Source organism: Chanos chanos, chromosome 7 (genome assembly GCF_902362185.1).
Source record: "Chanos chanos chromosome 7, fChaCha1.1, whole genome shotgun sequence".
NCBI classification, from domain to species: Eukaryota; Metazoa; Chordata; class Actinopteri; order Gonorynchiformes; family Chanidae; genus Chanos; species Chanos chanos.
In genome coordinates this window covers 38,345,693-38,360,163 of record NC_044501.1, presented here as the reverse complement: position 1 = coordinate 38,360,163, position 14,471 = coordinate 38,345,693, and the positions used below count along the sequence as shown (strand labels likewise).

The 14,471-nt window shown below is 38.7% G+C and overlaps 2 protein-coding genes across 3 annotated transcripts; both read left to right on the top strand.

Annotated features, from left to right (window-relative positions):
* Nucleotides 1–533: 533 nt before the first annotated feature.
* On the top strand, nucleotides 534–4,810 carry LOC115816350 (prostaglandin reductase 1-like). Its single transcript, XM_030779306.1, has 9 exons — nucleotides 534–639; nucleotides 741–786; nucleotides 1,634–1,693; nucleotides 1,883–2,050; nucleotides 2,551–2,824; nucleotides 3,134–3,239; nucleotides 3,718–3,836; nucleotides 4,023–4,127; nucleotides 4,706–4,810. The coding sequence occupies exons 1-9, from the start codon at nucleotides 534–536 to the stop codon at nucleotides 4,808–4,810; spliced, it is 1,089 nt and encodes a 362-aa protein (XP_030635166.1).
* A 1,174-nt stretch (nucleotides 4,811–5,984) lies between these two features.
* Nucleotides 5,985–14,414, top strand: LOC115816538 (prostaglandin reductase 1-like). 2 transcript variants are annotated; one of them, XM_030779503.1, is made up of 8 exons: nucleotides 5,985–6,092; nucleotides 6,180–6,225; nucleotides 6,510–6,569; nucleotides 6,704–6,871; nucleotides 7,140–7,413; nucleotides 7,783–7,888; nucleotides 8,194–8,312; nucleotides 8,521–8,741. In XM_030779503.1, the coding sequence occupies exons 1-8, from the start codon at nucleotides 5,987–5,989 to the stop codon at nucleotides 8,629–8,631; spliced, it is 990 nt and encodes a 329-aa protein (XP_030635363.1). In that variant the 5' UTR covers nucleotides 5,985–5,986; the 3' UTR covers nucleotides 8,632–8,741. The 2 variants fall into 2 exon arrangements, with proteins under 2 accessions (XP_030635363.1, XP_030635362.1); XM_030779502.1 differs by lacking the exons at nucleotides 5,985–6,092; nucleotides 6,180–6,225; nucleotides 6,510–6,569; ... (3 more) ...; nucleotides 8,194–8,312; nucleotides 8,521–8,741 and adding exons at nucleotides 9,892–10,040; nucleotides 10,128–10,173; nucleotides 11,442–11,501; ... (3 more) ...; nucleotides 13,452–13,570; nucleotides 13,779–14,414.
* Nucleotides 14,415–14,471: the final 57 nt, after the last annotated feature.

Sequence of the window (14,471 nt, the reverse complement as noted above, 5' to 3'; positions counted from 1 at the left end):
GCAGAGGTCACCGTGACAATTTTCAATTTCTGTGAGGAGAGAGAAGCTTAGTAAAAAATGAAGTGAGGTTGAATAGTTGATTAGTCGTGTCTTCACATGAGGGAAATGTAAGACCTTCCTTACGTACTGCGTACATGTAGCATAAAAGGCCCACAACTGCCAAGGAAGATTCTCAAAACAGGTAGCAAAAGAAAAGAAAAGAAAAGAAAAATAGCAGAGTAGAAGCAGAAAATCCAAACATTGTTTCCACCATCAATTAACAAATATTCCACTTAGTCATGATGACTTGCATTATCACAGTGACACAGAGTTGAATTGGTAGTTATCAAAGCATTCTATCTCCATTCTACAAACCTAATAAAGCCATCAATAAGCCATTTCTCACCAAAGAGAGCCTATCTGAAATGTGTGCGCCGTCACTAAAGCAAACACTCAGAACAGCATGGGTGGAGAGTTTAAATAAAAACCAGAGTCCTGGAACAGTGTCAAGTGTAGCAATATTGCCTTGATTCATATTTCGAAGCAGAGGAACCATGGTTAAGGCCAAGACTTGGATTCTAAAGAAACACTTTGAGGGCTTTCCTAAGGAGAGTGACTTTGAACTGAAAGTGGTGGACCTGCCTGAACCACGAGATGGAGGTAAATGAAAAAAAAAAAAAAAAAAAAGCATTTCTCCCATATTATTTGAAGCGAGGGTCTTTCATTTCTGTCATCATTTATGAACATCGGATGTGTTTCAGAGGTCCTACTGGAAGCACAGTTCCTCAGCCTGGATCCTTACCAGAGGTAATGTACATCACTCTTTTAGGAGACTCTAAAGTGCTCAGTTTATCCTCTAGGCCTTGATGGCTAATGGACAGTCAGTATATGTATAGAACACATAAACAACAACGATTGGGCTTGGTATTCATAGATGCATTGTGTTGCCCTGTTCCATGTGATGTATACTGTATATTATTCGTTTTCATGTCCTGTCCGTTATTGTACATACCCTCCACTGCATGGTATGTTTTGTGTTTCTGTCACATTCCTCCTTCGGTGTATATCAGAAACTCTATTTTTAGCTATCATTTGCTTTAACTGGGCATAATTGTAATGAGTGCTGTTGTCTCTATGTGCAGTTTGATACTGCGTGCTTTGGGCCACTTTATATGTCGTTCTGGGCTCTTCTTTCGTGTGTTTTGTCTTACAAACTAATGATTTCTATGCTTTGAACCAATCATTTTACAGGTATATTTCTGATGGATGCTGTGCCTGTGTGCATTGTTACTTGCGGTTCTTCTCATAGTCGTGTTTTTAATGTGCGACGTGTTTAAAGTAACATGCGTTATGTGGCATGTACGTCCTTTTCCATCTACTTGCCTAAGCACAACAGAGGGCCGAATAAAGTACCTTTACATTGACGCTTAGTGCTGTCCCTGTGAAATAAGCTTGACGGATCAGTACTGCAGATTATCGCTGTAAACAGAGGAAATCAATTACGTTTTCTTACAATAGAGTACATTCGCCAGTCATCGTACGTAAACTTGGCATAGGTTTTATACTATGTAATGTATAAATATATATAACTAAATATAGCTGTGTGACAGAGCATACCCTTCTGACAGTTTTTCCCTCTCTGTAATCTACGTAGGGGGTTCAGTAAAATGTTTATCAAAGAAGGGGATGTTCAGTACGGAGGTCAGGTCGCCAAGTAAGTGAAACAAACAAACAAACAAACAAACAAATAAACAAATATCATATTACCAAATACGGTGCGTGTAAAATCTGATGTGTGTGTTTTTTTTTAATGTAAGATTTTTATTTATATGGTAAAATGTGCTCATTGGCGTTGTTGATTACTGTATTCAACCTTGAGCATTTTTTGTTCTCTGTGCCCCAGGGTGATCCAGAGTCAAAACAAGGCTTTCCCTGTCGGACGCCATGTATTTGTACACAGTGGATGGAGGACTCACACCCTGTCTGATGGATCAGACCTCACTAAGCTTCCGCCCAACTGGCCAAAGGATGTTCCCCTTTCCATGGCTCTGGGAGCCATTGGAATGCCAGGGTAATTAAATGACAGATATGCGTCTTGTCTGAATCAAACTCATGTTCTAAGCCATAACTGTATTAGCTATCTATTACTTATTCTGTTGTACTCTATTACTTTTTTAACCATCCAATACATAAAGACAAAAATTCCACAGTATAGTGCATTTCTCCTAGTGTTCTGCAGTTCTTATGTGGTTGATATGGTCTGGGTAAAACAGTAGTCATAAAAGGAATTGTATCACAGCTGTTTTGCTCACACCATGCCAGCAAGGTTTACTTTGATGGAAAACTGGGTACAGTCTTTTGTTTTCACTTTTTCTTTTGTTTTATCTGACACGTAACAGTAAACTGTTACATATCCGGTCAAAAGATTTTTTTTTTTTATAATATCCTCCCTCCTTTGTAAGCTCACTAGATCAGAAATGTTAGCATTATTAATAGAGTTTATTATGTTGAATTCCACAGCAGTCCCTAGAGTTGATGGTAAATGTAAATTCCCTTTCCTGTGTCCTACAGGTTGACCGCTCTGTACGGTTTAGAGGAAGTTCTCCAGATCAAGGCTGGTGAAACAGTCCTGGTCAGTGCAGCAGCCGGAGCGGTTGGAGCAGTGGTTGGTCAGATCTGTAAGATCAAAGGCTGTAAGGTGGTTGGGTCAGCTGGGAGTGATGCTAAGGTGGCCTACCTGAAAGAGCTGGGCTTTGACGAGGCCTTTAACTACAAAACCGTCTCATCGCTGGAGGAGGCTCTCAAGGCTGGCTCTCCTGATGGATACGACTGCTACTTTGAGAACGTAAGAAAACTGATAGACATCTTAGCAAGGATGCTACAATGTGCAGAGTGGAAAAACATTGATATTTAGACTCCAAAAGGCTGCAGTGTTGTGTATTTTTGTTTAGTTTACCTCATAAAGAAAAAGAAAAAGAAGAAAGATTATATTTTAAAAGAGAGGTCAGTGACATTTCTATCATTTTTACCGAGTCGAGATTTCACTCAGGATGAATTCAGCATACCAACAGCAATATACGTTTTAATTTTTTTTGTTTTGTTTCTCGAGACAAACAACGGACTGATATTAATCTTCATTTCCTTTGTATTGCAGGTGGCTGGTCCCTTCTTTACTGCTGCTCTCTCTCAGATGAAGAAAGAGGGACGTATTGCTGTGTGTGGAGCCATTGCTGTGTACAACGACACCACCCCTCAGACATGTATGATTCCTTACAACCTTCTTACTAAAGTTTTCAAGGACAGCTGAAGAACAAACGTATCTTTCTGTGCAACGTAAATCGTGTTTCTATGTCATTTCAAAGACAGGAAACAAATATCTAAAACCTCACGGGAGTACTTATGTTCAGATGCTCCTTTGTTTTTCAAGTGAGTCACTCTTGCTCTAGTGGGTATCTTTCTAGTCTTGTGACCAATCTTCCATGGCCAATACAGACAAAGAAGGGCCTGAATACCGTTTAAGCCCTTTCGTTGCTAATGAGGTCTGTAAAAAGCACTAGTATCTGACAATTGTCAAAACTATTATTGACTTACTAGCAGAGCACAAGAACATAATATTTCACAGGGGTCGGGGGCGGCAGGTTCACTTCAGTACTTTTAAAGTGATTAGAATTGTTACTGTATTAATTATTAACAGATAGATTTTAATTGTGTGTGTGTGGTGGTGGTTGTCTCTCACAGGTCCTTTCCCTCACCTGAGCATAATAGCCAAGCACCTGACTTTAGAGGGTTTCACTGCAAAGAAATGGAGGCACAAAGATGAAGAGTCTCTCCAGAGACTGCTGACCTGGATGAAAGAGGCAAGTTTAGAAGTAAAGAATCAGGTCCTCCACACCTTTCACATTCATCAACACATTATCACACAATAAGCTCTGATTAGCGTGAACGTGATGTCGGGTAGAACCCTCATTATATGAAACCAAGGACTGAAGTTGCAGTCTCATCTATGGGTTATTTGATCTGTGTTCCATCTCTCTGTCTTGCAGGGAAAACTGAAGGCCCCAGAAGTTGTAACTGTCGGGTTTGAGAAGACGCCCGCCGCTTTCCTCCGAATGCTGAGGGGAAATGACATTGGAAAACACATAGTTAAAGTTTGTTAGATACTATACACATTCATCACATTCACAGCTGAGGTCTATGCGTGTTTACACTTTGGTTGTAACAGATACTCTTATGGTACAAATATATATATATATATATATATATTTTTTTTTTTTACTGTCCTACAGTAACATGGGTGTGTTTTACTCTCATAATGCACAGTATTTTCATACATAAAGCATGTTCAGTATCTTGTAGTGCTATGTGCTTTAGTTCTATGGCCTTTCAATAAAAAAAAAAAGGAAAAAAAGTTGGCACCATGCTGATGAACTTCCATGAAATGGGTGGGGAGAGATTTTTTTCTGTTTTACGTTGAGGAATGCTTAGATGAGTCATGTCTGAGTCATCGACCTAAGCACAGGGCTTATTTTGTCGAAGAATCGAAGTGGTTTTCCTGAATTTATGACTCAGGAGGCATCATTCTCTACAAATTAACTCTTTATTTGACGGTGTTTGTGTGCTTGTGACAATGTCATAAAAGACTTGATTTGCCAGCATGGCAACGATGAACTGATCATAGACTAATAAGTCATAAAATACTTTTGTGTCACCTTGCGACCTCTGATAGGCTGTTCGGTGCAGCGTTTTCGACAATGCTCGTCAGATCCACAGCCACTACATTCCAAACCAGCAGGTGGCCTCAGTGAGTCAAAGTGGGTCAAAGTTGAACTGAGGCACAATCTGGAATATTTAACACAAGACTGACACATAGCTGAATCAGCGTAGTGCTTTATATGTAAATTATGGCAATTTTGGTCATCCATATATCCAAATACAGACCGAGATATAACACCTATGGTAAATCAATTTGTCTTTAAACAAACTGCTTTTCCACGTAAAGATTCAAACTTCACCGAATGGTTTGATGAACATAAAAATTACGGATGCCATTTACCATGGAAACCTTAGTCACCACATTTTAACCCAGTTGTACATTTCAGGGGAGATATTGGAACAGTATCTGGAATAGCATTTCACAAATAAACATGAAATAAAGGAGTCTCACACAGGGAAACGGCGTTGCATCCATCTCACTCATTCCGTGTCCTTGCAGACTCCTGGAAAAAACACATTGAGGCTGCTCTGGCAGGTTACTGACATCCATTGCTGTGTTAAAGCAATACATTAGATGTTTTTTCCCTTCATTTTGGTAGTTATCTTTTTTTTTTTTTTTTTTTTTTTAGTGCTGGCGCCCTCTAGTGGAGAGATAATATCTCCTGGAATTACACTCCGATAAGTCACATTTACCTATGACTCAGATAAGTGACGTACATTTATGACGCTGCAGAAAGATTTTTACAGCTTCTGACTCTGCATTAATCTGATACATCTACTTACCTGCATCAGTGATCCAAATCTCTACATAACCTACAAGCCACATGACAATTTGTCTTGCTCTATGTTTTTGACTTTTAAAAGCTTTTCAGTGCTGTCAAATCCCTGACATTATCACTTTAAAATTTGCTCTCAGTTTCAATGAACACATGATAAGCAATTTTTAAATAAGATGGGATGTTTCACAAATTGAATGAAAATGTGAATTCTGTGTTACTGTTTATACATGTGTCCACCAGCTTTTAGTCTGCAAATTTGATCTGCTGAGTCATGATTGCATAGCACAAATAATCGCTCAAATCTCTCAAACCCTTCCCTGAGATTTAATCATCATTACTCTAGAACAAATGTCAGCCTGGGCCAAATTTCTGCAGTGTCATAGAAGAAAACACCCAAACAGAGTGGGTGGAAGGCTTAAATAAAAACTTGATCAAACCTTCCTCCTGTGTAGACACCTTGGGACAGAGACGAGCGCACAAATATTACAGCATTTTCCCCCCAGAACTGAGGAACCATGGTTAAGGCCAAGACTTGGATTTTAAAAAAGTACTTCGAGGGCTTTCCTAAGGAGAGTGACTTTGAGCTGAGAGTGGTGGACCTGCCTGAGCCGAAAGACGGAGGTGAACGGAATGAAAAACACTCTTTCACTTCATATTTTTGAATGTGTCTTTCAGTTCTGTTCATTCGTGAAAATGATTCTATTTCAGAGGTCCTGGTAGAGGCACTGTACCTTAGTCTGGACCCTTATCTGAGGTACGGCATATTATTACAGTTTAATGACAGAAGGGACACCTGTTGTTGCACATATGTATTTATTTAACCAAAACGATTACATTAATACAGTATAGACACTAATACTTTCTGTTTTGAAATAATTCCATATTTTCTTCATATCTGTCATTTTACCTTTGTGTTTATTGTGTTTGTACAAATGCTCATTGCCTTGTATTTCTGAATTGGTCTTAAGCTGATATTCTCCCTTTTAATGAATGACTGATATGAATGTAAGGTCTTCCTCCGCTCTGTAATTTAAACAGGCTGTTCAACAGAGACTTTATCAAAGAAGGGGATGTTCAGTATGGTGGTCAAGTGGCCAAGTAAGTGAAACCAACAGATTACGCACAATAAACCTTTCATCGCAAAATACTTTGTGTCAAATATCTCCATAAATACCATACATGTCTTGTAACATGGTTCTCAAATGCTCTCTTTTTTGCTCTTTGTGCCCCAGGGTGATCCAGAGTCAAAACAAGGCTTTCCCTGTTGGATGCCATGTATTTGTACACAGTGGATGGAGGACTCACACCCTGTCTGATGGATCAGACCTCACCAAACTCCCATCCAACTGGCCAAAGGATATTCCCCTCTCTCTGGCTCTGGGAGCCATTGGAATGCCAGGGTAATTAGGCAACAGATATCAGTGTAGTCTGAATTAAACTGACTGGAGTTGTTTTGAGTCAGAACTGATCCATCATTTGCACTGTTGTGGTCTATTACCTCACCACCTTTTCACCAAACCTCCTGTAAACACAGAAATTCCGTAGTATAGTTGTTTATTATGAACTCAGCTACTAAGCCATGTCTGTAATAAGACTGATCTCTTAGATTTGAATTCTAGAATTCGTAGTCTTAGTGTTGATCCGGAGTCTCTTTCCTGTGTTCTACAGGTTGACCGCTCTGTACGGTTTAGAGGAAGTTCTCCAGATCAAGGCTGGTGAAACGGTCCTGGTCAGTGCAGCGGCCGGAGCGGTTGGAGCAGTGGTTGGTCAGATCTGTAAGATCAAAGGCTGTAAGGTGGTTGGGTCAGCTGGGAGTGATGCTAAGGTGGCCTACCTGAAAGAGCTGGGCTTTGACGAGGCCTTTAACTACAAAACCATCTCATCACTGGAGGAGGCCCTCAAAGCCGCCTCTCCTGATGGATACGACTGTTACTTTGAGAATGTAAGAGGATTCATACACTCCATAAATTTAACGAAAGGTTTCCAGGTTTTGACACCATAAATTCTGAGGGTTTTAAGACGGTGTGATAGCAAATACAAGAAAAGAGTTTCAGGTTCTATGTTTTCCAGATAATTACAAAAAAATCTTTATGTCAGTCTTTTTATATTAATTATTATCAACGTGGTTTAAATTTCATTTTCATTTTCTAGGATGGGCTTGATAAATTGTTGAATGTTGTGTTTAGAATAATTTTTCGTTATGAGAAAACATATTTGCACATATTTGCACATATTCCGAGTGCATCTTTTTTTTTAATTGTTTATGATAATAGGCTTACCTATGGCTCTGTTTTTTTCTTTCAAATTGCAGGTGGCTGGTCCCTTCTTTACTGCTGCTCTCTCTCAGATGAAGAAAGAGGGACGTATTGCTGTGTGTGGAGCCATATCTGTGTACAATGACACCACCCCTCAGACATGTACGGTTCCTTACAACCTTCTTACTAAAGTTTTAAGAGTGATTGAAGAACAAAAAGTTTACGGAAATACAAGCACTGCGTCTGCTGAGATTCAAAGTATGACGTAAAACAGAAAAGGCCGACAACCCATAACAAGTATTTCAAATCATGTAAGGACGCATTTGCTGTAGCAACATTCGACCAGCAGGGGGCACAAAAATTATAGTACAATAATCTAAGGTAACCTACCTCCATTCAAAACGTGTTGCTGGAGTAATTCACTCACAGACATTTTAATGCGTGTGTGTGTGTGTGTTCTCTTTCAGGTCCTTTCCCTCATAAGACTATGCTGGTTAATCACCTGAAAATGGAGGGATTCACTGTGTGGAAATGGAAGCACAAAGATGAAGAGTCTCTCCAGAGACTGCTGACCTGGATGAAAGAGGCAAGTTTATTTAATTAAGAAAGAACCACGTCTACACCTTTCCTATTCATCAACACGTTATCACCCATAAGTGAGAGTAAAACACGGCTCTGATGAAGTGTGAACATAGTCCTGGGTAGAACCTTCATTATATGAAACCAGGGACTGACGTCGTAGTCCTATGTATGTGTTATTTTATTCATTCTCTCTGTCTTTCTCTGTCTCGCAGGGAAAACTGAAGGCCAAAGAAGTGGTAACTGTCGGGTTTGAGAACACTCCTGCTGCTTTCCTCAGAATGCTGAGAGGAAATGACATTGGCAAACACATTGTTAAAGTGTGAGACACAAACAGTCCTGTCTGTTATTTCACGTAGACAAGGATAATCTCTGTTTTTATGCATAATGGATGTACTTATGTAAAAGATTCCAGTAGCCCAATTTTTCAAAACTGTTGTCGTAAAATATGAAACATATGAAAAAAAAAAAAAAACCCACACCAAACACATTGCTAAAGTGTTACTTTACTGTTTTACTATAAAGTGTTACTATAAGATACTATACATTCTCCATATTCACAACTGGTATCTCAATAACAAGGCTTATGTGTGTTTATACATCCAGTATGACAGAAACTTTCTCGATCCACACACTGCAGAAAATCCTGGCTTCCTCTTAGATGTTTACGTTTTCCTCCAACAAAATCACAGATGAAGAGAATTAATTGTCTTGCACTGTCAAAGTTTATATAAAATATGTGTCATGTAATTTGTGTTGATTTTAATTGTCTCTTTTAAATTTTACAATGTGTAAATTACAATGTGGAATGTGTAAAATTGTGAATAAAATTTCAACTGGTAATAAAAAATGTACTTTTAATTAACTTAATTAATCTTGTGTATCAGTACAAATAAAAATGAAAAACTGAGGTTTAAACATATAAATTACATAAAAGCATTTAGTCGTATTTTCAACATATAGTTATTTTTAGTGCTGGCGCCCTCTAGTGGATAGATAATATCTCCTGGAATTACACTCAGATAAGTCAGCTTTACTTATGACTCAGATAAGTGACGTTAATTTATGACGCTGCAGAAAGATTTTTACAGCTTCTGACTCTGCATTATTCTGATACATCTACTTACCTGCATCAGTGATCCAAATCTCTACATAACCTACAAGCCACATGACAATTTGTCTTGCTCTATGTTTTTGACTTTTGAGCTTTTCAGTGCTGTCACATCCCTGAAATTATCACTTTAAAATCTGCTCTCAGTTTCAATGAACACATGATAAGCAATTTTTAAATAAGATGTTTCACAAATTGAATGAGAATGTGAGTTCCGCGTTACTGTTTATACATGTGTCCACTGACTGTTAGTCTGCAAATTTGATCTGCTGAGTCATGATTGCATAGCACAAAGAATCGCTCAAACCTCTCAATCCCTTCTCTGAGAGTTAATCATCATTACTCTAGCACAAATGTCAGCCCGGGCCAAAATTTCTGCAGTGTCATTGAAGCAACACCCAAACAGAGTGGGTGGAAGGCTTAAATAAAAACTTGATCAAACTTCCTCTTGTGTCGACATCTTGGGACAGAGACGAGCGCACAAACATTACAGGATTTCCCCCCAGAACTGAGTAACCATGGTTAAGGCCAAGACTTGGATTTTAAAAAAGTACTTCGAGGGCTTTCCTAAGGAGAGTGACTTTGAGCTGAGAGTGGTGGACCTGCCTGAGCCGAAAGACGGAGGTGAACGGAATGAAAAACACTCTTTCACTTCATATTTTTGAATGTGTCTTTCAGTTCTGTTCATTCGTGAAAATGATTCTATTTCAGAGGTCCTGGTAGAGGCACTGTACCTTAGTGTGGACCCATATCTGAGGTACGGTATATTATTACACTCAGAGGTGGACGAAGGCTTCATACTAGGAGAATGAAGCCATGGGGCTCTTCTATTAGGAGGTTTAAAACTTACTCTGAGTTAACTAACTCTGAGTTTTTACTTAACCCACTTTCTGGACTACTCCCCTGATTCGTCACACTTTCACAAACATGTTACTCGCGATTTTCATGTCGCATCTCATATCCACTACGGCGAATATGATTGTCTAAGTGAGCACTACATCGCAGACATCTACGAAGAAAAGTTGCCGTGAACGCGCACGGGAACCAGTTAGCTTGAAAACCCGTTGAAAAATAACATTGGTCCCAATACGACAATTTGACAGGCAAATCCATAAAAAGTCATTTAACCAACCGTAGCCTAAAAACTGCAACTACTGGAAGTTCGTTTAAAATGTTTCCTGGAACGAAACAAATGTTTACATACATCGACATGCTTCGATTTGGACGGCCAGGAGGGACTCATTAAGTTTGTGCGCTGTAAAGACAGCAAACATTTAAAACAATACGAATCTTTCTTCATTTCATAAATCTCAAACACAGACTTCAGATTTGGCCATGGCTTGTCTGGTAAGGAACCTTTATCTTTATCATCTTAGTGGTAGTAGCCATCATTACAACTGTCATGTTAAGCTGTTTAAAAAAATGCCGCACGCACTTTGAACTTGACTGACAGCGCAGGAAAAGTTTACTGTGACTGGTCTTTTCTCCTGCGACGAACACAGTATGGCCTATCGCATTAGAAAAGAAAATTTGTCCGCTGACTTAAAAAGCTATGCTTCAAAGTAATGAGTAAAGCGAGTCCTCATAGAAATGTAGCGGAGTCAAAAGTACAATGTATGTCTTTCAAATGTAGTGGAGCAGAAGTTTCCAGAAAAATTGATACTCGAGTAGAGTACAGACATTCGAAAAATGTACTTAAGTACAGTACTCAGGTAAATGTACTTGATTACTGTCCACCCCTGACTGCAGTTTAATGATAAAATGGACACATGTTGTTACACATATGTATTTTTTATTTTAAACCAAAAAGAGTACATCAACATGGTATGAACACAAATGTATTGAAATAATTCAATTTTCCGTCCTTTCTTCATATGTATCATTTTACCTTTGAGTTTACTGTGTTTGTGTTTGTACAAATGCTGATTGCCTTGTATTTTTGAATTGGTCTTAAGCTGATATTCTCCCTTTTAATGAATGAGTGATATGAATGTAAGGTCTTCCTCCGCTCTGTAATTTAAACAGGCTGTTCAACAGAGACTTTATCAAAGAAGGGGATGTTCAGTATGGTGGTCAAGTGGCCAAGTAAGTGAAACCAACAGATTACACACAATAAACCTTTCATCGCAAAATACTTTGTGTCTGTCTTCTGCCTTTTTAACAGTACTGAGTGTGAGGGAAAATTTGTTAAATGCATTTGTTTAGTAAAAGGGGAAAATATGTCATTTTTAAATGGATTTGCTGGAATATTAGGGTCAGAACAAATCAACACTTCATAGCTACCGCACTGGTTGGTCTGAATCAGGGTATTCTAATGCTGTGGTAGAATAAAGATGTTGAGACAGAAAGGACCAAGTGGAATTGGAATCGAGCGATTATTGCTTTAGACTGTTATGGTGCCACATAGTCCAAAGTGAAAATAAATAGTCACATGAAATCTTCACACTAGGAAGTGTTGTTTCATTGCCTTAATACCACACTGTGCATTCACTCACAACTCAAATGTCTCCATAAATACCACACATGTCTTGTAACATGGTTCTCAAATGCTCTCTTTTTTGCTCTTTGTGCCCCAGGGTGATCCAGAGTAAAAACAAGGCTTTCCCTGTTGGATGCCATGTATTTGTACACAGTGGATGGAGGACTCACACCCTGTCTGATGGATCAGACCTCACCAAACTCCCATCCAACTGGCCAAAGGATATTCCCCTCTCTCTGGCTCTGGGAGCCATTGGAATGCCAGGGTAATTAGGCAACAGATATCAGTGTAGTCTGAATTAAACTGACTGGAGTTGTTTTGAGTCAGAACTGATCCATCATTTGTACTGTTGTGGTCTGTTACCTCACCACCTTTTCACCAAACCTCCTGTAAACACAGAAATTCCGTAGTATAGTTGTTTACTATGACTTCAGCTACTAAGCCATGTCTGTAATAAGACTGATCTCTTAGATTTGAATTCTAGAATTAATAGTCTTAGTGTTGATCCGGAGTCTCTTTCCTGTGTCCTACAGGTTGACCGCTCTATACGGTTTAGAGGAAGTTCTCCAGATCAAGGCTGGTGAAACGGTCCTGGTCAGTGCAGCGGCCGGAGCGGTTGGAGCAGTGGTCGGTCAGATCTGTAAGATCAAAGGCTGTAAGGTGGTTGGGTCAGCTGGGAGTGATGCTAAGGTGGCCTACCTGAAAGAGCTGGGCTTTGACGAGGCCTTTAACTACAAAACCGTCTCATCGCTGGAGGAGGCCCTCAAAGCCGCCTCACCTGATGGATACGACTGTTACTTTGAGAATGTAAGAGGATTCATACACTCAATAAATTTTAAGGAAAGGTTTCCAGGTTTAGACACCATAAATTCTAAGATTTTTAAGACGGTGTGATAGCAAATACAAGTATAGAGTTTCAGGTTCTCTGTTTTCCAGATAATTACAAAAAAATCTTATTTCTTTATGTCAGTCTTTTTATATAAGTTACTTTCAACCTGGTTTAAATTTCACTTTGATTTTCTAGGATGTGCTTGATAAATTGTTGAATGTTGTGTTTAGAATTATATATTCCGGGTGCATCTTTTTTAAATTGTTTATGACAATAGGCTTACCTATGGCTCTGTTTTGTCTTTCAAATTACAGGTGGCTGGTCCCTTCTTTACTGCTGCACTTTCTCAGATGAAGAAAGAGGGACGTATTGCTGTGTGTGGAGCCATATCTCTGTATAATGACACCACCCCTCAGACATGTGCGTTTCTTTTAAGCCTTCTCACTAAAGTTTTAAGAGTGATCGAAGAACAAAAAGTTTACTGAAATACAAGCACTGCGTCTGCTGAGATTCAAAGTATGACGTAAAACAGAAAAGGCCAACAACCCATAACAAGTATTTCAAATCATGTAAGAACACATTTGCTGTAGCAATATTTGACCAGCAGGGGGCACAAAAATTATAGTACAATAATGTAAGGAAACCTACCTCCATTCAAAACATGTGTTGCTGGAGTAATTGACTCACAGACATTATAATGTGTGTGTGTGTGTGTGTTCTCTTTCAGGTCCTTTCCCTCATAAGACTATGCTGGTTAATCACCTGAAAATGGAGGGATTCACTGTATCAAAATGGAAGCACAAAGATGAAGAATCTCGGCAGAGACTGCTGACCTGGATGAAAGAGGCAAGTTTATTTAATTAAGAAAGAACCACGTCTACACCTTTCCTATTCATCAACACGTTATCACCCATAAGTGAGAGTAAAACACGGCTCTGATGAAGTGTGAACATAGTCCTGGGTAGAACCTTCATTATATGAAACCAAGGACTAACGTCGTAGTCCTATGTATGTGTTATTTTATTCATTCTCTCTGTCTTTCTCTGTCTTGCAGGGAAAACTGAAGGCCAAAGAAGTGGTAACTGTCGGGTTTGAGAACACTCCTGCTGCTTTCCTCAGAATGCTGAGAGGAAATGACATTGGAAAACACATTGTTAAAGTGTGAGACACAAACAGTCCTGTCTGTTATTTCACGTAGACAAGGCTAATCTGTGTTTTTATGCATAACGGATGTACTTATGTAAAAGATTCCAGTAGCCCAATTTTTCAAAACTGTTGTCGTAAAATATTAAACGTGAAAAAAAAAACCCCACACCAAACACATTGCTAAAGTGTTACTTTACTGTTTTACTATAAAGTGTTACTATAAGATACTATACATTCTCCATATTCACAACTGGTATCTCAATTACAAGGCTTATGTGTGTTTATACATCCAGTATAACAGAAACTTTCTCGATCCACACACTGCAGAAAATCCTGGCTTCCTCTTAGATGTTTGCATTTTCCTCCTACAAAATCACAAATGAAGTGAGTTAATTGTCTTGCACTGTCAAAGGTTATATAAAATATGTGTCATGTAATTTGTGTTGTGATTTTAAGTGTCTCTTTTAAATTTTACAATGTGTAAATTACAATGTGCAATGTCTAAAACATTGTGAATTATATTTCAACTGGTAATAAAAAATGCATTTTTAATTAATAAATTATGTGTATCATTCTAAATAAAAATGAAAGAATGAATGAG